At 39.0% G+C, this 24,730-nt stretch overlaps 1 protein-coding gene across 1 annotated transcript in view; it reads left to right on the plus strand.

Annotated features, from left to right (window-relative positions):
- The window catches only part of PIEZO2 (piezo type mechanosensitive ion channel component 2), a 286,729-nt gene that overhangs the window by 139,625 nt on the left and 122,374 nt on the right, over positions 1–24,730 (plus strand). The window contains exon 5 of the mRNA XM_071456986.1: positions 15,314–15,476. Within this exon, the coding sequence (XP_071313087.1) occupies positions 15,314–15,476 (163 nt within the window). The remainder of the gene's footprint in view (positions 1–15,313; positions 15,477–24,730) is intronic.

Raw genomic sequence — 24,730 nt, forward strand, 5'->3', positions numbered from 1 at the left:
TGCTCAGGCACTTACTTTGGCAGGGCTCTCTTCCACACCATACCATCCTCAATGTGCTTCAAATCGAAGAGATTAGATTAATTGATGGCTTGTTTATACTTTCTATCCTTAATATACGATGGCCATCACACTTTTGTAGGAGTTAATGAATGTGAATTTATTCTGCAGTTTTGAATATTCTATGGTTGCATGTGCTATTTGAATAATATGGCAGATAAATGTAACATGAGGAGTCGAGAGACAGAACCAGTTCCACACATTCCTTTGGGAGGCTGTGAATAAAAGAGCAGTTTATTGCTTGCAACACAAGTGTTGTCTTCTGGGTGGTATCTCTATTTTATCATTACTCTGCCTGGTAAAACATGTCACTGAGGGCCTCATCCTCAACCCCAAACTGCTTTTTGGGGTTTTAGGGTTGAGGTTCAGAGATCCCCAAAGGCTACAGCTCCAATAACACTGGTGATGCAGAAGGTGCGACAAGAGGTGCTGCACCAACTCTGAGCCCTCCACACCTTTCTCATCTGGGCCAAACATGGTACTGGCTACCTCAGCTGCAGCCCCAGGCTGCCAAACCGAAGTAATAATAGGTAGGGAACTGGAGGCAGAGGACTACATCAGAAAGTCTTATTCATGTCCTTCCAGCCATAACACTGCAGTTCTTTTCTCAGGGTGCGATGAGCAGAAGATGATTTGGCTTCCCACATGCATACACTTGTGTCCAGGCAAAGGGCAGCACAGGGTGCTGAGTCCTGGGAAGACAGGGGGACTCAGATTGCTTTAATTTAATTCTCAAAGCTTCTCTCTTTTTGTTACTTCGTGATGGCCAGGGCTGTGGAATTTGTGCATGTGTGTGCCGAAGTATTTGTCTTGTTTATAGTGTAGGAAATGGGGAAGAAATGTGTTTTCAGTTTTATTTGATATATTCTGCATGCCTGAGGTTCTATCTTAAATTGAGTTTTCTTCGCTGCTCTGACAAAAAGCAAGACTTTGAAATAAAAGTCTGAGTTACAGAGAAAGCAGAGAAAGCCAAAATAAAAATTGAATTGTATTTTCAAAGAAAAAAATGTTTAAGAAGACATGAGGAAAATTTAAGTAGCTTTTTTTTTCACCAACGTGTCAACTGAAATCTTTCAGTCTATATTAAATAGTGAAATAGAAACAATTTAAACCTTGTTTTAAACCAGTCTAACTTACCTTGGATTTTATTTCAATGTTGACCTTTGTTCCAGTGTTGTTGTGTGTAGTCAGTTCAGTGTGCTCCCTCTGATTCCCCCTTCAAACAATACTTTGTATCGGGCATGCTGTAGTAGCCCATGAAGAAATTCTGGGAATAGTTGAAAGCTGCATCCATCAAGGGAGATTTGGACTGGATATTAGGAAGCATTTCTTTACCAAGAGGGTCGTCAGACTCTGGAACAGGCTTCCTCGAGAGAAGTTGAAGCCCCATGTTTGCAGTGACTGTCAGCCTGCCCGAGTCATTTGGACAATGCCCTTAATAGCATGCTTTAAATTTTGGTGGTTGAGCAGTAAGATTAGATGATCACTGTAGCTCCTTTCCAATTGAAATCTCTCCTCTCTCCTCTCTCCTCTCCCTAGAAGAAAAGCTGATTTTTGACAGATGTCATTTTTGCAAGTTTTGCAATATAGTACCCTAGCTTTTGCATAATAAACACATTTCTTCCGAGCAACCATGTCACAGAATGTTTTTTAATATCTTACTAGTGATGGTTTTGTAGTCTTTGTGTGGCATACCTACAAGACTGTAAAAAATAATTCACCAAGGGAGACTTTTTTTATAGAAGCTTTTTAGATGGTCACTACATGGCTAAAAACACTTAGACCACTAATTGCTTCCTTACTTGTGGGATTTTCTCAAAGCTGTCCTTATTAAGAAAAAGTGATAAAACGATCACAAAATATGTAAACAGTCACTAAAGTAACTTCATTTGTTTTGAGCAAATTTAAGAGATTTTTTGGGTTTTAACCCCCATCTTTATGTTTAAGTGGCTATCTTAATGGTAGTATAAACAATCTCTACCTAAAATAATTACAGTATTCATGGCTATTCTCTGGTGTACATCATTGTAATATGCCAAGAAAGGAGTTTCTCTGGGTTGATTGCAGCTACTTTGGCATCTTCTTTTTAAACAACTTAGAAAGCAGCAATGTGAATTTTCTAAATGTCTGAACACACAGTCCTTAATTATATAAGCAACTCAGTAGATTTCAAAAATTTGTCTCACAAGAGTAAACATTATGGAACCAAGGCAAAAATTCATTGTTAGTGGTATAAATAAATAAACTAGTTTTTAGGTAATATAGTCAATTCTGTACAATTTAGAGAATTCTAAACTCTCTTAGAGAGAATTCAAGTATTAAAAACCCAAGGTGCACATCACACCAGGTAGTCCAGAGGAAAATCCTATTGTTATACAAGTAAAGCACACATGTGTGATGACTGGGTTTTAATCCTCTGCCCAGACAGGCTGAAGTTCAAGAAGCCACTCACTTGTGGGAAGCAGGACAGTCCTGCTTCCTGTCCAGCCTCCTGTGCACCTCCTGTGCAGCAAGAGAGCTGGTGTACAAACATCCTGGAGGCACATAAATCTCTTAATTGTGTGATGTGCCTGTGACAAATCTAAAATTTAGCTGTGTGTAGATGAGAAGATGAGAAGCACAGTAGTGTTACTAATTGCAAGATGTTTTATGAATAAGAAGGTTTGTCACGTTTTTCCTTTTCTCCTTTTCTTTTTTTCAATGAACTAGGAAAAGTCCATCAAACAAACCTGAAACTTGAAACTCATTTATTTATCAGCATGGCTGAAGTTTCCTAACATACACCATAGTGTTTCTCTAACAGTAGAGCAAAGGTGTGTTTAGAAACCAAGCCAAATACTTTTATAAAACCGCTTTCCAACGCTTCCAATGCTGGGGATAGCTTTTGGGAAAAGCAATAATTTGATAGGCCAGGACAAAAGAGGGATTAATATGGGTTTGTCCCATCCTTCCAGTCTTAAAATTGCTCTCTGCTAGAACAGTTTGGATCAAAACAGAAATTAAAATTTTACACTGCCTGTACAAAGGTGTTTGGTACTAGATACACTCTACTGAAGATACCAAAGATATGTATATTTCAGTATGTAATGTTGTTTAGTAAGAAACAAAAAATATTTTTTCTTTTTCCTTGTGACATTGATTTCTTCTTTTGTAGATATAACGACACATTCCCTGAAGTATTTTTATGACTTTTCTGCTGTTTTCTAACTTGAAGTAAAAAACAAGTAAAGATTGGATGCCAAGAATAATCATGAATAGCTTCAAAGTGGAATGATTTAAAATCATTGTTATTCTTCTCCTGACTTCAAACATTTAAGAGTGAAGTTGCTTCACGTTTCACAACTTCTCTTCATAGCTGTAAGGGCTGTAAATGGGTGTGTGTATCTTTGTAAGGAAATGTTGGTGACTGTCACGGTCACATGATTACAGAAGGTGAACATTTAGGAAAATTCTGTATCCCCAGTAAAGCTTTTGAAACTATCAAAGTGATATCTGAGCTTTGCATGACTCTTCTGCAACACTCATAGTGTAACTCCATCTCAGTCTAGAAGGTGAATGGCTTTAAACTACCTTTTCTCCAGCATGCCAACCTGATTTCTGCCCTGTGAGAGTGGATCAAGAGACTGTCAGAGATCTGATCCTGTACAATGCAGACAGCCAAGCTGCCAGGGTAGGAACAGCAATGCAGATTTTATATTTGTTCCACATTGCTCTGCACACAGCAGCATATCTGTCATCTTCTGCATCTGGCATAACTCCTTCCCTTCCCTCCCACTGTCACTGCTGTGTCATAACATTTCTTTCTTTTTGATTCAGCATGTAAAAAACTACTTTGGTTACTTTTCATTTATTTACAGTCTTCCTGTAGCTTTAGTGTATGTGTGTGTTTGCCATCCGACTGCATCCCACTGCTATGTGATGACATTGGCAAGTGATTGCACAACCAAAGATTAATTGCTGCAGCAGATGCAGTTGTGAATGAGCAATCAAATCAGTTGTAACTTTTAAATTAAAAACTTGTCAGTGAAGAGGATAAAGCACATGAATGCAAAAAACAAGGATAAAAAGTCATACAAAGATATAATGATAAAGCCTGATGTAATTAAAAGGTGAAAGAATACATTTGTGGGCTCCATCACAGTGGTTTTGCACATTCATTTCATAATTTTCTTTTGGCTAACAAAGTGGGGGTTTTAAGTAAAAAAAAAAAATTTAAAGTAAAATACGATTTTCTAAAGTATTAGCTGTGCATTAAATGGCACTCATCATAATACACTAGTTAGAACAACCCCACTGTGCACAAGTCCTAAAATGTATTTAAAGAGTGGCCATATGCTCCTCTTTTTTAGAACTCTGGAGATGTTCAGAGTGACCAGAAAACTTAGAGAAATAGAATCAAGTATATGAATGGCTTTTCTACGTGTCCAGAGAAAGTAGCTGAGTGAACAGAAAATTCTAGCAGACTTTGTATTACACAGGAAGATTAGTATTAGATGTTCTGGGCAAATGGTGAGCTAATGTGAAATAGTAGTGTAAAGTGGTGAATAGTTAATCAGAAAAAAATAGAGGAAATTAGTAAGGTTTCTTTCTGAAAATGACATTTGTGTTGAAAAATTAATCTAGCCCTGGAAGACAGCTCTACAGGATAGGGTTCTTCCCATTTTTTCGACATGAGTAAAGGGTCTGTACTGACTCTTCCAAGCAGCTAGTAAATATTCATTACCATATGCATATGATGAGAAAAGTGGAATGGAGGTGAACACCCCAAGTTCACTGGGGACTTTTGTGGTCTCTGCACACTGTCAGAACACAAAGGAATATATGCTGTTATTGTGGAACCTAGATGAATTACGGGAACTTACTGAGAAGCCAAGTTTTCCCTTCATGGGCTGCCATTCAGAGGAGAAAAAGACATGTGGGAGGAAAGCATTGCAGGGCTCCATGCTCACATCTGCTCCAGTTCAGTGCTGCTAGAAATTGGATCAGTCAGCCCCCATATTTCATTTCCTTTGGTAATCTTGACCTATAATTTATAATTGGTATCAGCTGATCATCTGGCTCTCTCTTTCCATAACAAAATGAGGGAGCAAAGAACTTCTTTACTGTCTGAGAGATGATAGAACTTTGAAAGACAAAAATCTCTATTAAATTTTAATGAAGTCTCTGAAGCATCCTCTTAGTCAATTTTATTTTGTTATTTCTGTTATGCCTTGGTTTGGTTTTTTTCTTTTTAAACTGCTGTAGGAATCCATGTGAGTCAAGATACAACTTTGTCAATCACAATATCATTATAACTTTTTTATGTGTTATATCAGTTTTGTTCAAGGCTGAATTCCAGGTGAAGGTGTTTGGAGAGCAATTGCTGAATCAGAAATAACACAAGTGCTGCTACATTCCTTTGCAAACTCATGCACATAGACCAGGCCTTCAACTGCAGATGCTGCCTCAATCCTGCTCTAAGACTTCCTCTGGTAATGTTGGTCATCTGCAGAAGTGCAGTTTCAGCAGAGCAAGTCAGGGAGGCTTTTTCATGCCATTCCCATTCCTCAGTCACTGGGAATGGTATAGGCTCTAACTTAGCAGCTTCAGTTTTGTGCACATTTTGGAATATTGATGGCTCTTTCAGTTTCTTTGAGCAGAAAAAGGGTGATTCTTCTTTTTACTGTGATCAGCCAGAGGTCCGAAACCAAATAAGTAAATGAATTATTTTAAGGTAGAGCTCATTGTAGCCTATGTCAGGAGGAGGGCAATAATTAAAATTAGTGGTTTCAGAAAAAAAGTAAGAGATGTGGTGCACTCAATATTTCCCCCTGTATGCAGTGTCAGTGCAGCCTCATTTTGAGCACTATGTGCAGTGTCGGCCCCACAGTTTAAGAAGAATGCTAAAGTCCTTTTTGGGAAGAGGGTAACAAAGCTGGTGGAAGGGCTGGAAGGCATGTCCTGTGAGGAGTGTCTGAGGACTTTGGCCTTGTCAGCCAGTCAGAGGCATCAGGACAATTCATTTAGTAAGATGCTTTAACTTTTGGTCAGCCCTAAAGTGGTCAGGAAGCTGGACTAGAAGATCACTGTAAGACCCCTTCAACTGAGCTATTTTGTTCTATTATTTTCTGTTTTACTTGGAGACATAGATTTTTCAAGAGAGAGAACTGTGGAAGGAGGTCAATCAATCTAGGAAATGTTAGCAGTGCACAGTATGCCTGTTTTCATTCTGATACTTCTCTGCCAGCCTCTGCCACAGGGGTGTTATATTGGCTGCACATTTATGACAGGAGAATTCCCAAATCACATGATGGCAGCTTGTAATCTTTTTTATGTGACACTAGTGGTTAAACAAACAAAAGGGCTTAATAAGGTGCCCAGGTGAGGCTAGATAAAACTAGGGAGACAAATAAGAGATCATGAGTCTCAGGGATGTAAATCAAATAGGTAAATTTACTTTCTGCTAACAACTGCAGCATATGTGCAGTCAGCAACACAATGAGATTAAAGGGAAATGAAGCCTGAAGTAGAACAGGATTATTTTTAATAATTTAACAAGAAAATTATTAATTTCTACCACACTGAAAGCAAAAGCTAAAAAATGTGTGATTATTACTCTGCCATTTCTTACAGCATGCTACAGTAGTCTAGGTACTTTGCAAAAAGAAGAGTAACCTCATGTCACTATAGACTAAGAGATGCTGACAAGTAAAATATGATAAAATAGAAGGAAGGAAATGATGACAGAGCAGTCTTTGCCTGAGGTTTCATCATTACTGTTAAATTTGGTACCCCAGGTACGTCCTCACTGCTAACTGAAGGAGAAAATTTCTCTGTGCTTGGGCAATTTCATGTAGGGTCCTTGTGCCTCTGAAACCTGTCATTGTGTTGTGTTGAGCTGATGGTCTGGGCTGCCTCAGCACTGGCATAAGGCCCTCTTAGAAGTTGTCTCCATTCAGGATGAATCTTATTTATCCAACTGTTTGTGTTCAGTTTTCAGGTTGCTTGTTTCCTACCACCCCTTGTGCTTATTTTCTTTTCAGCTAAATTAATTTCAGCTAACTTTTCATGCCATTCAACCTAGGGATTCAAATAAAAGGAACATCTGATAGAAGATATTTTATGGCCGGTGCTGTTTGAGCACTTGAGTTGTGAGACTGTTGTCAGTGTTGTTCTTGGCACAGCTCAGCCTCCTGCAGTACGGTGGTAGCTGGGAGCAGTGCAGTGGTAAACCCACCAGCAGCACAATGTGAGCCAGTCTTTGTTTTAATCTGGAGAGCAATCAGCATTGCAATCAGCATCCAAAAAACTCTCTAGGATGCATGCTTAACAGTTTGGCTTTGTGTTTTATTTTGTTTTTGTTGGGTTTTGTTCATGAGTAAATCATGTGAGATCTCCAAACACAGACTGGCACATGAAACAGAAGGGAGTCTGTGGCTGGTGGAGCAGGAACATCCTGAGTGCTGCGTCTGAGCAGCCTGCTGCAGTGTGCTCACACCTGGCACCCAGCCAGCCTGGAGCCCTTCACTTCAGCTCCTTTTTGCCCAGTTTGGATCTGAGCAATCATGGTTTATCTAATGCTAAGACAAGGTAAGAGCCTCCCACACTGGCAAAACACTACCACAGTTGCCTCCTGCACCTGAGAAAGGTCTTTGGTGGCCACACATCCAACCATTGAGCATCAAGCAGTGCAGGGGATTAGTCCTCTCCCCTCCCACATGGATGTGGGGTGTTTGCCATCCAGAGATTATGATATAGGCTCCATTTACAGAAAAATTAGAAGCAACATCTAATGGCATTGGGGGATTTAGTTTGCCACTCATTTCTACTCCATACTTTTTTGATTGACACTGTAGAAATGAACAAAGTGCACCAGTGGGATCAATCAGATGTTTCATTTGGCCAGTTTTAATGGAAGTCAGCAGAGGAGTGAGGAGAGATATTGTACATGTTCCTCTGATGGCTGAAGCCTGCTTCCAGCAATGTCCATGTGCTCTTGCTTCTAAACCACTGGGATTTTCAAGCAGGTGGTGATGAGAAAAGTTAGATGTTGTTTTCTGTCCTGTCATGATTGATGCTCTGAAGAGAAAGATGGGCATGTCCAGAGCAGGCAGGGTAGACTGGGAGCTGTTTCATATGGAAGAATTGAGGGTGAATGGTCCCATCCCAGCAAACAGCCACTTGGATGGTTTTAAATTAGGAATGGGTCTTGTGGGACAGAAGGGTCTCCTATGCAAACAATAAAGTGCAGTGGACACTCCAGATTGAACCACTGGTAGTTGTGTTCTTTTTCTCTGTATTGGAGATAATTTGGCTTTGTAAAATGACAGTAATTTACAATGTTGGTTGCTGTAATTGAGGGATATATTATTCCCTCCTCATCTGCAGCTGACTGGAAAATCTAGATGTGTCTTTTACTTTCTGTGAGAATGTTATATGCTGGCAACAGAATGAAATGAAATGTAGTTTGAAGTGATGATCTGTTCATGCTCCAACTAGAGTATGAAAACTTCGGAGAGAGGGAGAAAATATGTTTTGAAATAATCACAGAATGTCAGCCTGCTTCAGATTGTCAGCACTTTCTTTTACTCAGGACTATTGTGGAACATATGGATATCTGTATGCCTTTATGCAAACACTTTGCTGCCAGTTACCAAATATTTATGAGCATTATGGACAAATTTAACTGGGAATGTTTTGCAGAGATCAATGAATACTGAATTAGTGCTTAAGCTAAATCCTTACACAATGAGTGCATAGGTAGGAAGTCTGTGTGAGAAGTGTTGAAAATGGAAAAAGAGAGTTTATTTGAAGAGTTAAGACCAAAATTCACTTATAGCTGAGGTGTCCTCAGGTCTCTTCTGCTCACTTTGGTTCTGCCTCCATCTAGGATCACATTCCCATTTTGACCTGAAATAATTTGTGTAGTGGATGGACTTGTCATTTGCACCGCTGTGCTGTGGGGCTGGCACGCACAGCTCCATGGGTGTGGAGGGGATTTTGTTCCCTTCCTCTTGGCTGTGCAACCTGAGTCCTGCTCCACATTTGGAGCTGTGGGACATGGGCAAAGCGAGCTGAGTGTTGTGCTGTCACGAGTCTGTCAGTAGTGTAGCTGAGTGCTTTGCATGATAGCTGAAAATCCCTGCTGAAGTTTAAATCTTCTGTGTGCTGCCCTGGGCAAGCTGGAGCTTGCCCTTTGTTAGAAGATCAATGAACAAAAAGAAGCAATAGGTGCTTTAGAAAGAGAAGAATTACCAAAAACCAACGTTTTACTCGTTGCACATATCCATAATTTCTTAATGTTGAATGTTTTATGCAAGCAACGAGGCACCAAATCTTGGCAGTGTACATTTAGTTTCAAATAGCTGCTCGCTCTCTCTGCATAGCGGTGTTTGGAAAGCAAATGTTTGGTTAATATGTGGTTAAGCACTTCTGCAATACAGAGTGTGTTCTTCATTGCAAGGTATCTTTCCTGAAAAAGCAAAGTGTACTTTTGGGTTTTGAATCCGTGCAGACATAGTTTGTAAGCAGTGATTTAGATTTTGCAAATACTTCAGGAGCCCTTTGAACTTGTGTGTTGGGTAGGTCAATGCATGCTAAATATTTTTATAAGTAGTTTTCTATGCATTTTTGCTTCCCTCTTCCTCCCACGCATTTACTTTGCACGACCAATATTCTCTGAAAATGCAACTTCAGGTATTTTGGGTAAAACACATGCCATGCTTTGCGTGAACTGAAAGGACCATCATATTAAGGCAGTGCAGGAGAGAGACAGAGAGCATACACAGCACTGTGGATGTTAATATTTCAAAGTTTGTTTTTTGAGTTTATTTGTGATATAATTTATTTTCAATTTGTTGATGAGCAAGGAGAGGACTAAGGGCAGATCTACCAGTGCTAGGCAGGTTGTAAACCTTACCCATGGTGCAGGTTTGCCCTGAACGTGATGGCAAGGTTGCCATGTGAACCAACATCATAGAAAACTTGTCTTTTGAGCTAGCAGGGACAAGTATGGCACCATGAATATAAACTCTGTGCATCTTGTGTTCACTGAAGTGCTGTGGCTCAGACAGTGTCTGCAATCCTTAGATTCAGATAAGTAAAGTGGGAGTTTCCCAGGAGAGTAAATATCAGATCAGACATTTCATCCTTATTTCAAACTGAGAAAGGATAAGGAGCCCCTTTAACTAGCTTCTAGCTGGAGCCATTCCCAACACCCTCTTCCAGCAAGGATCAGCAGGCACATCTCTAAGGCCATCTGGTTAGTAGCCTTTGGTACCCTCGAAGTTTCCACTATTTTTGGATCAGAGAGGATACTAATGATAAACAAATGAATCATTCACAGTACTGCGTAGCACCTGTGAAATACTGCCAGTCCATGTTTCCAGGGGTCCATGCTTATGGTTCTTGGGTCTGTTTCACTTCCAAACTTAATGATTACGGTTGCAGATGAAGCCCATGGGAATTCATCTGTAAGCATTTACAGAGGTGCATTAATTACCCTGAAATATTAGATCCAATTAGAAATATCAGATGTTTCACAGTCACCAAACAGATGAATGGAAATTATTAGCATCTATGCATCTCTTCCTTAGTTTATCACTTGCCAGCTGTTAATACAGTATTACCTCTTTTGTTTTATTAAATTAATTAGAAAGTAAAGAGATGCTATAGAAAACCCCTGAAGGGACAAGAGGAAAGATGGATGCATGTATGGAAAGATGTAGTATGCATGAATAAGAGTTTTTTTTTTAACTTTTAAAACTTTAATAAAAAATAAGCTTTAAAATACTTTGTTTACCCAGTATCCAATATAAAATCAAGCTTTTTTACAGTTCTTTAATCTAGAAGCATTATCTTATTTATTGTCTAACATAAGCTTAAAATTGTGATACATTGCTGATGCTGAATTCATTTTAGTTCTGTTCAAGAAAGACTGGTTGTTCGTTCCCATTTTTGTTTATTTGTAACAAAATAGTAAATATTTAAAGTTGAAGACTGTTGGTATTCGTTTTATATGTGGACTATTTTGTACATTATTCATGGTATCTCACATGTGTCTTACTATATATTTTACTTTTTTTTAATTGAAAACATTGGAGTTCTAATTCTAATAGTTCTGCTGCCTTTCTGGTTTTATTCTGTAAATCTGAAATAAAGAGGAAGTTAGAGTGTCTGCCATTCTAAAGAAATGAAATCAGGCCAGGTTTGGCAGTATTAACACTTCACTGTTCACCAAAGCTTTGTACATTTAGTAGGAGTTGAATGATTTTAATTTGTGAATAACAGTTATTCTAGAAAGGCAAAAAGTGAAAAAATTATTTAATAAAATCAGAAATGCTGATTTATTTCTACAGCTCCAAACAAGAATGTAATGTTTCATTATGATGACATTTGTTTGACTACCAGTAAGAGTACATGAAGACAAAGGTTCTAACGTGTGTGTGTCCACAGATATCTCTATTCTCAGTGCAGATAAAGTAGGAAATTTTGCTCAGTTTCTTGAGCAGCAGAGAAATACAGGAATAAACCAGAGTCACACTGTCCTAGGAAAATTCTGTAAATGCACAGAAAATAGATGAACCCTTTGTAAGGTATTAAGTTTAAAATATTCAGCTGAAATCAGCAGGGGAACACACTGATGAGGAAATTGCCATATTAGGAGTATGTTGATATGACAGAACAGTTTCACATATTGACAGAAAAGTAGATGAAGTCTTTTTTGGCCTACAAAAGTTATTTTTGTTACAGAGGAACTCTTGCAACCCTAACTGTAGCAGTCCCTTCTCTAAAAAATTGTGTGCATTTGATTTCTTTGTTCAGGGAAAGTAATAAACCATTTCAAAGCTCTAATCCATTCTGTGTCTGTGTGTGTATCTGTATGTATGTGTCTGTGTGTGTGTCCATGTTGTTTTCTTCTGCATCCTGTAAGAAAGAAGGAAAAACTAAAGCGGTCATTTACTGTAATTATACTGCAGAATATGTTTCTGGCTGAATTATAAGCTTCAGTCACTGGTATCTATTACAACTAAAGCTGCCCTGTAGGTAAATTATTTCATTTAAGTGAATAAATTATACTTTACCAGCTGTAGATCAAAGGCTATGACCAATTCATTGAACACCATGAGATTCTTGCAGGGATTAAAAAAAAAAGCTGTTGTTGTAGGAGATCTGAATAGGTTTCCTGTTCTTCTGTTTAACTTGGTAGTTTAAAAGCCTCTTTTGGGGGAAAGAGCACAATGTATAGACTGTTATCAAATGCAAAATATGACCATGTGTGAATGCGCAAATAAAGTGAGAAATGTTTGTGGAATGATGGCAGTATTTGCCATTCTTTTTTGTATTGCCAGAGATAACAAGTGGGAATAACTGATTTTTGTTTCAGCTTTTGCTGTGAAAAAGTGGGGAGCAAATTACTTGGGGTTGAATGAAGCAGTTTATTATTCTGCTTTACAGGAGAATATACATTTTTCTACTTTCAAGCGATCTTTTTTTTCCTTCTTAATTATCACACCGAGGTCAATTTGTTTTCCTTTTCATGGGGAAGTGGGGACAGCATACATTTGCAACTGGTTTTGCTGAATAAACTATTCATGTGCAGAATTTTCCCCCACCCCGTGGTTAGGTATCACTGTTCAGTCTCTCTGTTGCTAGCCTGAGCTGTACGTTACATCTCTCACAACAGCACACTAAATGATTTATTTTGAAAGATCAGAAGCACTTGGTTTGGAAAGAAATGTGAGCTGCACCAGGGGCAGGGCTCCCGCAGGGGTCTCCCCTCAGTCTGGGGAGCGGGATATGCAAAGGAATACCCAGCATGGCTCCATGGGAGTACAATGTGAGGAAGGAGAGCCTGGTGCAACTAAGAAGCGCTGGTACTTGAAGGCCACCACTTTTTAATTTGTAAACATGTGAGTGGTTGAATCTGAAGGACTTCAGAAGTGATGCAAAATTAATTTTTGATTTTCAATTAATTAAGAATTCAGATCTGTGTAAAGAAAAAAATCACTTACAGAAGTGATGCCTTAAATTTTAGCTTTCGTATATTTTAGATTGTGTACTGCAATAGTGTGTGACTCTGAACTTCATATAAAGTGTTTGCAAGTTCTCTTCACTGGGTAGTTAGACAAAACAATCTTTTCCAGCCTGAGAACCAAGGACACCATTGCAGCTTTAGGCTCAAGAAGTACAAACAACAGCGAATTGAGGAGAGCAATCTGGGAAGACAGGACTTCATAATGTGAAAGTGTAATTGGATAATTACAATATGTAAATGGACCAAAATATGTATAAGTGTCTAAATTAGTGACTGGTCATGCATCTTGCATCCATCTTAGGTCTGTCTTGGGCAGAGCCACAGCCGGGCTCTTGGACTGCCCAAGGTGTATCCTTTGAAGGCCTTTTAATAAATACCTACTTTATTCCTTTAACACTGTCTAGCCTCTGTTCCAGGTCAGCCTCTTTAGGCATCACAATGGTCAGGATTATTGAAAAAAGTTTATTAACATTATTATGAAACTCATGTACACTGTTGTTGGGAAAAAGATTCATTAAACATGTACTTTTTACCTCTTTCTGCCAAGGTGCAGCCTGGGCTAATCTTCAGTGACATTAGGGGTCACCGTACTGCAAAAAGAAGGGGGGGCTCATGTCAAGCCTGGACTTTCTGTAATGTTAACCAGAGTGGCCATGCTCTCATAGGCCAGTTGACTCTGCAGCATGCTGTCCTGGGACCAGTGGCACAAGAAACAAGCAAGCAGTCCAGCAAGGATTTTGCCATCTAACTCTTTTGCAAACCTTTCAATTACTTTTTTTTTCTCTGTTTCAGGACAACTGAAAGCCATTAGAAAAATATTTTCGAGCTACTTAGGTGCCATACAGTGCATGACCATTCAGGGTTAAGCTGTTGAAACAAACATTAAAGCCAGCTTTCTGATCACTTACCTTATTCCCACTTTGAGCGTATGTTATTTTGCAAGATACACATCAGTGGAAAAGCTGGGTCAGCAGAGCAGCAGTGATGGAAATGTTGGATTTGATCGTGGGTGTATGAGCAGACCCACACAGTTCTTGACAGTGGTTGTATTGTAATCACATTAGAGACTTTTTTGATACTCCAACTGCATTTAATCACAGCAGTTGCAGGTAACTCCTTCACAAAGTTTATTTTAGGCTTCAAAGCTGCAATGAAGAAATGCCAGAGGTGAACTCTTTCTTTGCATCTGTAAAACAACCTGTTAGGTTTTCACCACTTCAGGCTGTCAAGACCTGGTGCACTCACCCATGCCCAAGGCAGTATACAGATGGTTCACCTGTCCTCAGAACTGATTACAGATTTAAAGCCCTGTAAAAAAATTAAATTAGAGCTGCATATTTAACACCCCTTAACTTCACGCTTTCAATTAATTATGATTATGTCCTCTCATTAATAATTGTAAGTTTAATATGTGCATTCAGCAGCTTAATAAAAACTTTGTTGTGCCACTAAAACTAAATCCAGGCTCTCCTTTTTAACAGTGAGTCAAATTCAGACACCACATCCAAATCCAAAAAGTTGTATTCCCTAGTATAAGCAATTAAATCTGCACAGTGAAACAGTGCAACCTTTTTCCTACATAAAAATCATGCCTTACAAACTTTGCAGAGCAGAAGAAAGGCTTCTTTGGCAGGGATTGAACACATTAATTAGCATTTAAATATTTGTACTTAAATACCCCAAAAGGTATTCAGGTAGTCTGTTGAATAAAATGTATTAACAGTAAACATAATAAAACATGTCAAAATATTAAACACATTCTGATCATTCCTCTGTGTGCCAGGAAGAAGGATTAGGGTTAGGATGGACATCCTCATCTTTGGTAGACCTGGATATTGTTGTCTTTGCAAGGAATGCTGGCAAAAGGATTGTGCTTCATACAGATGGATTTTCTGGGTACTCAGCTGAAATCTTGCTTGTTGAATTTGGAGGTTATTCCTGTATTGCTCTCAAAAAATTGATTCAGAATTGGGTTAATCAAAATGCTAAGCGTCACTAAAATAAGAGCGTGCAAGCTCCCAACAAATAATCACTTATTCTGTACTTCTGGAGAGCAAAAATATCTGTCTGTCTGGAGTTCCTCAATCATCTTTATATTTCCCATACTGCAAAGATTTGTTATTACTGACGGGGTTTTTTGGTTTTTTTTCCTTGCCTTGAGCTTACTTTCTGTTCCAGTTGAAAATGCCATTAAAAATAACAAATGTTTCTTTTTTTTGTTATTTTTTTCGTCCCATACAGTGTGAAAGGAGCAGATGCTGGGAACGTGATCAGACTATTTGTACCAGATATTGGGATGTTCATTGCTAGCCTGACAATATGGCTCATCTGCCGCAATGTGTTCCAGAAGCTGGTAACCGAGGATGCAGCACAGTGCAACATGCAGTTTGAAAATGAGGAGATGGTATCAAATGCACATTTCTATCTGTATGGCTTTTAGTTAGCTTTGACATTCCTGTGTTCTGAAATGGTTTCATGAGCCCTGGCTATGTTAAGTAGTAAACTTTCTTTCAGGAAATGAAATTATTTGTTTTAAAGTGGAAAAATCTAAAGTTTTTATGTTGAGAAAACAAAGCAGAATATGAAAAGTGGTAGATATGCTACAGGATTTTTCAAATAATGTTAAGTTAAAAAACAATCATGACAGTCCATCACAAGTTGTTCTTCACCAGAGCTGCTGGTTAAATCTGACAAGGTTGTTCTGCTACATACAGTACTCAGTTTCTTAGATAGCATTCCTATTTCCAAATTTCTTATCCAAGTATAACAGCAGCATCTGAGTGATTATCAGAAATTACTCTTAAAGAATAGAAGAGAGGCTGTGTGTTAAGTTCATGGAAGGAGTTATCTAAAACTTTGGTTATACTGAGTGAGATTGAGAATGATTTGGCTTAGCTGGAAGTGTTGATGTGTTTTCTGTGTCTTTTACTAGTGGGGAGAAGAGTAGCAGAGATACTGAATGCAGAAAAATCCACAGAAAGAGGAAAACAATTTTGTAATATAAAAAGCCACAGTGGGAATTCGGGCCAGGGTGCAGAGAAATTCCTACTACTAATCTTAACATGTTTTTTATCAGACTGTCTAGCATGGCTTGGGGCTCAATTTCTGTCTTCTTTTACATATGGGTGGAATGTTTTTTCTTTACTCTCAAAACACCATTTTTAGGGGAGACAATTTCAACTTGCTCATTTCAAATAGAAATTTGAAAAACTTTGAAGGGAGTGAAATATTTAGGGGGATCAGTTGCCCATTTTGGTGCCACTATATAGAGTAAAAAGAGGCCTCCCTGCATGTTGCCAGGTTGTCTGGATTGTGGCAGTGCCAGAAGCTGGTCAAGTTACTAGCACATGAGAGATCAATATCAGGGCTGTGCTTTATACTCAGTTGCAGTTGGAATTCTTATGGGCTTTCCTGGCAGCTGTGGATTGCCTGAAGGTTGCAGCTTTTTAACTGCACATTGGAGGATATGTAGGGTTTGGTTTGATGTGCCTTTGCAAAGCTTTGTGTCTCCTGGAACATGGTTTTATCAGCTTTAAATCTGCTTTATCGTTGAAGCTGTGCAAAATGGATTTTGCAGCAGGCTAGAACCCTGGGCTATACCCAGAAAAGGAAAGAAGTGTGGCTTATTAGAATGGTTTGTGTTCAGCTCTCCTCCTAAACAAGTTTTATATTACCAAAGTGAGCTCCAACAGACTTCTTTGGTGCTCTTGATCTTCTGAAGAGAAAGTATTCACAAGCACAAAACAGGAGTAATCTGATGGCAGAAACTCAAAGATAGGCATAGTTTGGTTCCTCTGAAACCAAATGATGATGTTTAGATATTTTCTTTGGTTCAGAGGTGAGCCTGAGACTGGGGTCTGAGTCAAAGGGAGGTCAGTGTCCTGGGGTGGATGGGTGCTGGCTTCCAGGCTGGGTTCAATTGCCATTTCCCTCCAGTGCAAGAGAAAAACTGAGCTAACAAGCCCTAATTGCATAGCACAGAGTGTAGCTTTACATCAGGCTGATCCTGGACTGGCTACCTCAATGCCAAGGCAAGAGTATTCCATAAGGGAAGAAGGAGAGAGAGAAGAAAACTCTGACTGCAGAGAAACATGAATACTGGGCAAATAGAAATATGTGTAAATATGGTTTTTTTCTTCACATCAAAACCCAGTGAATATTATTTATGTTCTGTAAACTGCATGTATTGCAGAATATTTAGTGAACACAGCAGCTGTGTTTAGATTTAGTGAAACCCAAAGCTCTATCACAGGCATTTTTTTAAAAAAGGGAAAATATTTTCTGTTATGTGAGGGGATCCCAAAAACTTTAAGGAATTCTGCCCTTCACAGCCAAAATTATGAATTTGCATCGGAGTAATCTGGTAGCTTTTTAAAGATTGAGTGAAATGGAGAGTGGAAAATCAAATACCTATTAAAAATGTTTTTCCAAACTTCAGTTTTCTCTTTCTAGGTGTCTGCACATAACATCCTGGAATCATTTCTGCTAGTTAGGAGGAGGAGGCAGAAGCAGCTGAATCTGCAAGGAATATGTATTTGGCAGGATTGACTGAAAGGAACCTAATGCATATGGAGATCAGGCCACTGAATGTCTGAATTTGGGAGAATGTTGGCATAGTCTAAAATGAGTCCAAACTGTGTAGGTTTCACATAATTTTCAATTCTTTCTTGGTAGAGTACACTGGAAAAGGGAAGACTTAGTAAGTGACCAGTTCTTTGAGTTCTGCCTGAGCTGACTGATACCTGTAGCTCTGTGTTGATGCAGCTCGTTACTGAGGCTGTAACTCCACTGAATTAGAAAACACAGAGTTGCAGCAGCAACTGTCCTTCAAAAAGACACTTCAGAAGAAATGCTGAGCTTGGTATTGTACCTCCAAAGGAAATAGTCCTGGGTTTGTTAGACCAGTTCTGTAGGTAATTCTAGAGTTGAAGAGCTGCTGCTGAGAATTCAAGCCACCAGCCCTCAGAAATTTGTGGTAGGAGATTTTGTTAAGATTGCATCAGCTGATTTAAACAGCCTTAGCAGAGCCTTTAGTGAGGTAACTTTTGAGGTTGATAGATGCCTAGCCACAGATGGTTCTATAAATCAAGTACTTCCAAGCCAAAGCAGTGTCTTGCAGCTTTACCTTCTTGCATTAAATTATTTACATTGAATGATTCCCAGACCTCTTTGCTTTGTAGGAGTGTGAAATACCATCAAAGTAGGCTTAATTAAAAAAGAAAGGTTAATCTATTTACTCCTTCCAGCATTTCTGTATAGGAAAACCTGTTAAATAATTGGTTTAATACTGCTATAATTAACCTTTTCAAAGGTCTGTGTGACCCCATCACATTTCTGTTGATATATGGGCATGTTGTAAAAATGCCTCCAGTTGAGCAGCTGTATTTTGGCATGGCAGTAGCCTTGAGAAACCGGCCATGATGGATCAGATTGCTTTTGGATTGAGATGCAATTCAAAACAAGAAAAAGTATCAGAATCCAAATAAAGAACAACAAGGATTTGTTGAAAAATGGATGTCTTTCTCCATTACACGGCATCCAACTTTAAGAGAAACAGATCTCCATCAGAAAAGTTTATTCTACAGAACAGAACTGAGGGAGCAGGCTCTAAGGCAGTGAGACTCTCAATTATTTGTAAGTAACGCTATCCCAGGAATAAGCAAAGAGTGTGGTTTTAATTAACAGTGAGTCATGGAGTAGGAAGGCCTGCCAGATACCAGGCTGCAGTCCAACTCATTACCACCCCTAAATGGTTGCACACTTGGAGCAAACGTGTCCGCAGGCCCTTTTTATTAGGGCCCAGAAAATTTAAAGCAGGTGAATTCAGCTGGAGACAGGCCCGGGTTGCAAATGCTGAAAAGCACAATGCCAGTCACAAGGTGTGAAAGGTGGAAGAAAATAAGAAACAACAATTAACTTCCAGCTGCAGCTGAAAGCACAACATTTTTGATTTGGAGCAGATGGCGGTTGATGTGCCAAAATGCAAATACAGTATATACAGTCTGATAGGTATTAGAAAGGAAGTAGCCTTTTCTTGAGACTGTGGATGAATTCCTTGATGTTTCAAGTGACAGTGGCAGGAAGGAAAACACTTCTGCAATTGCACAACTTAAACTTTAGAAGAAGTGTTGATCTTGAAAAAAAACCTGTTGTAGTCTTGAATGCAGCTTGCTCATAAAGCACTTGCTGCCTTGCCATTGAAGCTCGTTTCTCATGCATGATGTCCTAGAAAGCAAACAGGACCATTAGGTCCTGACTTTGTCTCATAAGTAAGGTTGATCCCAAAGCTACCACCCACCGTCTTTTCTGCAGCAGTCAGAGATTTGTTTGGGATCTCAAAAAAGAAAAAAAATTATGAAAAAAGGAAATAGAGTATTTTTTTTTAATAAACTAAAGTTTGAGAAGAATGTGAGGAGAGCTTGGCCAGGGGTCAAAATACTGGACTGGAATCAGGAGGACCATCATGGTTCTCACTCTGGCCACTAACTTGGTGTCCTCAAGTCTATTACTTCATCTGTCTCTCAGCTCCTGTGCCCCTGGGCACACAGAAGCACTAAAAATGTTCCCCAGCTTTGTCCATCTGAACAGTGACAGGCTGTTTGTCTTCCACATGCATTAGGCATGTAGTGCATTGAGAGCTCTCACTTGCTCCAGGTCCCCAAGTGTAACTGGAGTACATTCCATACAGGACAGAGCAGACAGGCTCTGAGAACTGCTCATGTCCCATGCCTTGTCCAAGGACTTTCTAGCCTAGGAATTACACTTTTAGACCAGTATCCTTATCCTGAAAGTAGCTGGTACCGGCTGGATAAGGACAACAGCAAATAAGAAAATACCCTTCTGCAATGTTACAGTTTATCCAGATCTCTCCTAGTGTGAGAATGACTTTAATCCTAAAGCATGTGGTTTCAAATCCCTTCCAAAAAAGGTTGTTTATAATTATAGCTACTCTGAATAATCTTGTTAAACCTATAATTACCCAGACTCTTTTAAAACCTCATTAATTTCTGGGCTTCAGTGGTATCATGAAGCAAGGACTTTCACAATTTAATAAGTGCTCTTTGATTTCGTTTTGAGTTTAACACTATTTAATTTTATGGAAGGTCCCTTGTACTACATGTAATAAATTAGAGTGAGATGGTGTAAGGGAAATCAAATGTATTTACTATCTTCTATATTTGACCTCTAAAGGCTAAGCAATCTCTGGGGTTTTTTTAAATTTCTTTTGTCATTTTAATTACTTTTTTTTTTTTTCTGAGCAAACTATAGTTCTGCAATATTCTTTTGAGATGCAGAGATTATCAGTTCCTCACCATTTCAGGCAAGATCTTACTGTTGAGTTAAATGATAATATTATGTCATTGATTATTAGGTTCAGAAATTTTAGGATCAAGCAATTCTACCAGCATATCACCTACCTGAATGTCCTGCATGAGTGAAGTGAACAGCTCTGAGAAAGGTCTGATGTCCCAGTCTTTGCAGTTGCATTTTTCTTGCCCTCAGATATAACCTGCCTTAAGCAGTTTACAGTGGTGCCCATGACCCTGTCTACAGGACCATCCCATTTTTCTTAAAGCCTGTGATGGATATATTTCTCCTTAGATGATTTATTGCTTTGTGTTTGTGTCTTAATTTAATTAGATTTTACCAGTGTCAAACATTCACCTGACTTGATTAATGGCCATTGACATGGGATGCTTTGGCCCTGATTTCTCTAAACATCTTTCCATATGCAACTCCTCTTTCAATATTTGCTTCTCTTCTGAGATAGAAAATTATTGCTATTGTGGGAAATATTATGGAAAAAGAACTTCTTAGAGAAGGTTGGAATGTTTTGGCTTCCTTGAGCTTCCTGATGATGCCTCTATTATTTTTCATCTTTTTTCTTCTTGTTGCTCATATTAAGCACAGCACTAGCTTACTCTCTCTAATTGGTTATTAATGTTTCTCTGATTCCGACCTCTGGAGAACTGGTCAAACCCACTTGGTCTTTGTGTGCTTTGAACATGGTATAAACGGGATTTTAAACTTTTTTTTCTGCAGTTTTAAGAGTAGATGAGGTTCCCTTATCTCTTTGCTTGTGATGTTTGTAGTGGTGAAGTTTGCCAGACCTTACACAGCTGCCTCCCTCAGTAACAATTCTAATGCATCTCATCTTAACAAGGGTCAAAAGTTTACAAGTTACATGAGCTCCTTGGTTTGATGCACATGTCTTTGGATAAGTCTTAACACAAATATGTAATTATAGTAGAGCAGGCTGCAGCTACATGATGTTACATAGTGCAGTGTGTTACCGAAGGCTGTCAGCCTGCCGGGCAGGAAACTTCGGTGTGCACCTGTCCTGTTCTGGGCAGAAACACGACAGGATGCAATTCTTCTTGTGGCTGCTCTTCACTCACAGTTACTCACAGTTCTCCCTTCCAATTTTTGAGATACAGATTTATTAACAAAGAGATTAAAATCCTGGAATACTACTGCATTTGGACAGCCTAAGTGATGAATAACTCATCAGGAGAAGGAATCTCTTGACTCACGGAATTCAGTCTGCTGTTACTGCAGGCAGATGTATCACACAATTCCCTCTGGAAGGCAGAAAGCACCATCTTGAAAACAGGGCAGTTTTACTTCATCCCATTGTTTCAGAAATGACCCTGTTCTGTAATTTTGCTCTTCTGGTGGTTAGAAAACATCTGATTTATATTGCACATACATAGCTGCATGATAACCTTTATAGTTCTTCTGCTCTTTTGCTTCAGTATAATGTTTTCTTCTCTAGAATTATTTCCTCTGATTGGGAGAAAAAACTCACATCTTTCTCTAAAGGCTGCTCTGCAAGACAGAAGACAAGAGACTTTGGATCCTCTTGAAGTTTAGTTCTCCCATTCTCCTATTCATCCCAGTAGTCTGAGGTTCTTCAGGGTGGTACTGGAGAAGCATCCAAGTCACTGGTTTGCAAATAACCACAGCACCACGGTTGGGTATTTATTCTCCTTCTTAGCAAGATGCATACTGGTACAGTAGGTGTATTTCTCTGGCCAGGAATTATTCCATATAGGTGCTGTGCATACCTGCTCTAGCTCAGTTAACTGCATTGTGCCTTGTAGTCATAACCTAACTCTTCCTATTTCCTTTTCACTAAAAAAGAAGTGTTTAATTGTCTCAGGCCAAACCACTAAACTCTGCCTGTGAGTTTTCCTCTCTTTTGCATTTGGCTTCCGTGCCGGACAACCTTCAGAAGTCAAGATGTGAAACTGTATTTCAATATTGGTCCACTGAGTTGTGTGCTGAAATCACTCAGTGTTTGCTCAGGTGCAATGGGTACTTTGGGAAGTGAAATAATCTCTGGTTCTCTCAGTACAATATCTATTGTATACAGGATTTAATGAGTTGCCTTCCTGTTGTCCTGATTCTGAACAGTGCTTGTCTTTATTAATTTATTTTGACTTTCCTTTGACTCAGTAAATGCTTCTGTCCTTATGTACTTCTAGTAAATAGCTGATCCTTTTTTTTTGAGTTACTCTTTCCCACAGGAGATTTTACTGTGGAGGTGTATGTATGGCATTTATTACTGCAAACACACTGAAAGTTATTCTGATATCAGAAAGTTATTTCTGATCTACATCTATCTTTCTGTGTGGGCCTTGAACCCAAGCTTTAGCAAACTTAAGATGTACCCGTGATAAAATTTTTCAGTAAGATCTATATGACTTAAAGATAATTTATTGTTTTCAGTGATTCAGCTGAGTAATATAAATTACTAAAATAAACGGCTTAAATTCCAAGATGCATCTATCTCATTAATGTCACACCCTCCAAAATGTTCACTGCAGTCCCACACTTGATTAGTTCAGCTCATTTAGCAGGGCCTTCTCCTGAAGTCACACAGTTTCCTTTTTCTGTCCCAGCTTGCAGCCCACAGCCTCCTCTCCATGCCCATCCCATGTTTGGGTAGCCTGGTGTTCCCCTCTGCCTTTCTGTAGATCCCATGTACCTCGCACAAGATGACCTTAAGGAAGATACTCTCGCTAAGCAGCCCCATCTCTGTAGGAATCATGTTCAATGACATGTGGGAATAATTTATGTGGAAGTGTTTGAATCTATTCTGTGGCAGGAAAAGCAAGGACATCCGCTTCTCACATGCTGATGCTTTCAGAACAGTGGAGTTCTACACTTTCTTGCAAAATTGAAAATTCAATAAATGATTGTGTTAACATGGTATAGTATTGACCACAGGTTGAAACTGCAGTCATTTATATCACATTAAGGGCTTGCAGTTCCTTTGATGGTAAAAGAAGTAGCAGTTCAGTTTGTTTTCCAGCTTTTGTGTTCACAGCTGGGTCTGTCTAAGGAATATTGTGTTATTTTGATTTTTTTTGGTGTTATTTTGACTATTATTTCATATATTCTCTTATATATGTGCTGCTTCTAAAAGCAAGTAAGTAATTAATCCTTCCTACTGCTGCAATTATCTTATACTTGAAGATAAAGGTTGAAGATCTTTTTTAAGGGAGAAAGAAGGCTTTTAGAGCAAACTTATTAGTAGGAATTCAGTCATGTTATGATAGGCTGAATATAGCTGTGTGACTACAGAGGCAATTGATCTAAGTGTGAGAGGAGAGAGACTATTTCTATTGTTCTGCTGGTAAAATTGAGTCAAATAGCTTTTCTCAGATAATTCCTAAACCAAGCTGTTCATTACAGGGTTTTTTTAAAATGGGAAGTTCAGAAACCTGGGCCTCATGGTTTTAACAGACTTAGATGTGTAACAAATCATATCTCTGTTACTCTTTCACAGGTATGGAATAAAAATCTCTGATTAGAGGTAAAGAAGTAGTTGTAGGTGGTGATATCTTGAGAGAATCACACTTTAACAGTGGCAATGTCAGCTGGATGATATGACTGTGAGTCCCAGGGCACACAAACTATGAGACAGCATGAAGACAATCCAGCCCCCTTGAGAGAATCTGGTGTGGCTATCAGCAGCAGGGCTTAGAAGTCTGTGCTGAGGTCTGGGATGCTACAGCAAGAAAAGCGTAACATTCCCGCTCTTCTCTATTTCCTGGTACTGGCTGGGAGGGTCAAAATACTGAAAAGAGGCTATTTGTACAACATTTATGAGCCAAGTACAATGAAGAAGCACCTGAACCCCCACAGGAACTTACTCTTGTGAGCTTAGCAGGGCATGCTTGAGAGGTCCCAATAATTATTGTAATGTATTCAGCAGGATGGGAGTTAGGAGACTTGGAGACTTAGGTGTAATAATTCTGACTAATTAAATTTTCTTGCTGTCAGTATTTGAGTTTTTGAAGGGTTTCATTTGTGTTCCCTCTAGAATTGAAAGTCAATAAATGAGCAAATTTGTGTGTACAGACACAATATTATTAAAAGTAGGTAAAAAGCAAGGAGAGCTCTGAAGCAAAAATGGGGTTTAGGTTAGAGTTAAGGCTTCCTGTTAGTAAATACATCTCTGGGACTAGAGGATATCTCTGTGCAGTAGTGTTTATACTGCACCAGATGAAACATTTAAAAGTTGGATGTTGAAAAAGCAGCCCCCAAAGTAGCTAATGGACATTCTGGCCTGGCCACAAGAGCAGCTGCCATAGCTGCCACAGGAGCTGTACTGTTTCCTTGCCTGTTCTCTATCTCAGTTTGGCAGTT

This window comes from Agelaius tricolor, unplaced genomic scaffold (genome assembly GCF_023055355.1).
Source record: "Agelaius tricolor isolate 1412-34295 unplaced genomic scaffold, bAgeTri1.0.p SCAF_2, whole genome shotgun sequence".
Taxonomy (NCBI): Eukaryota; Metazoa; Chordata; class Aves; order Passeriformes; family Icteridae; genus Agelaius; species Agelaius tricolor.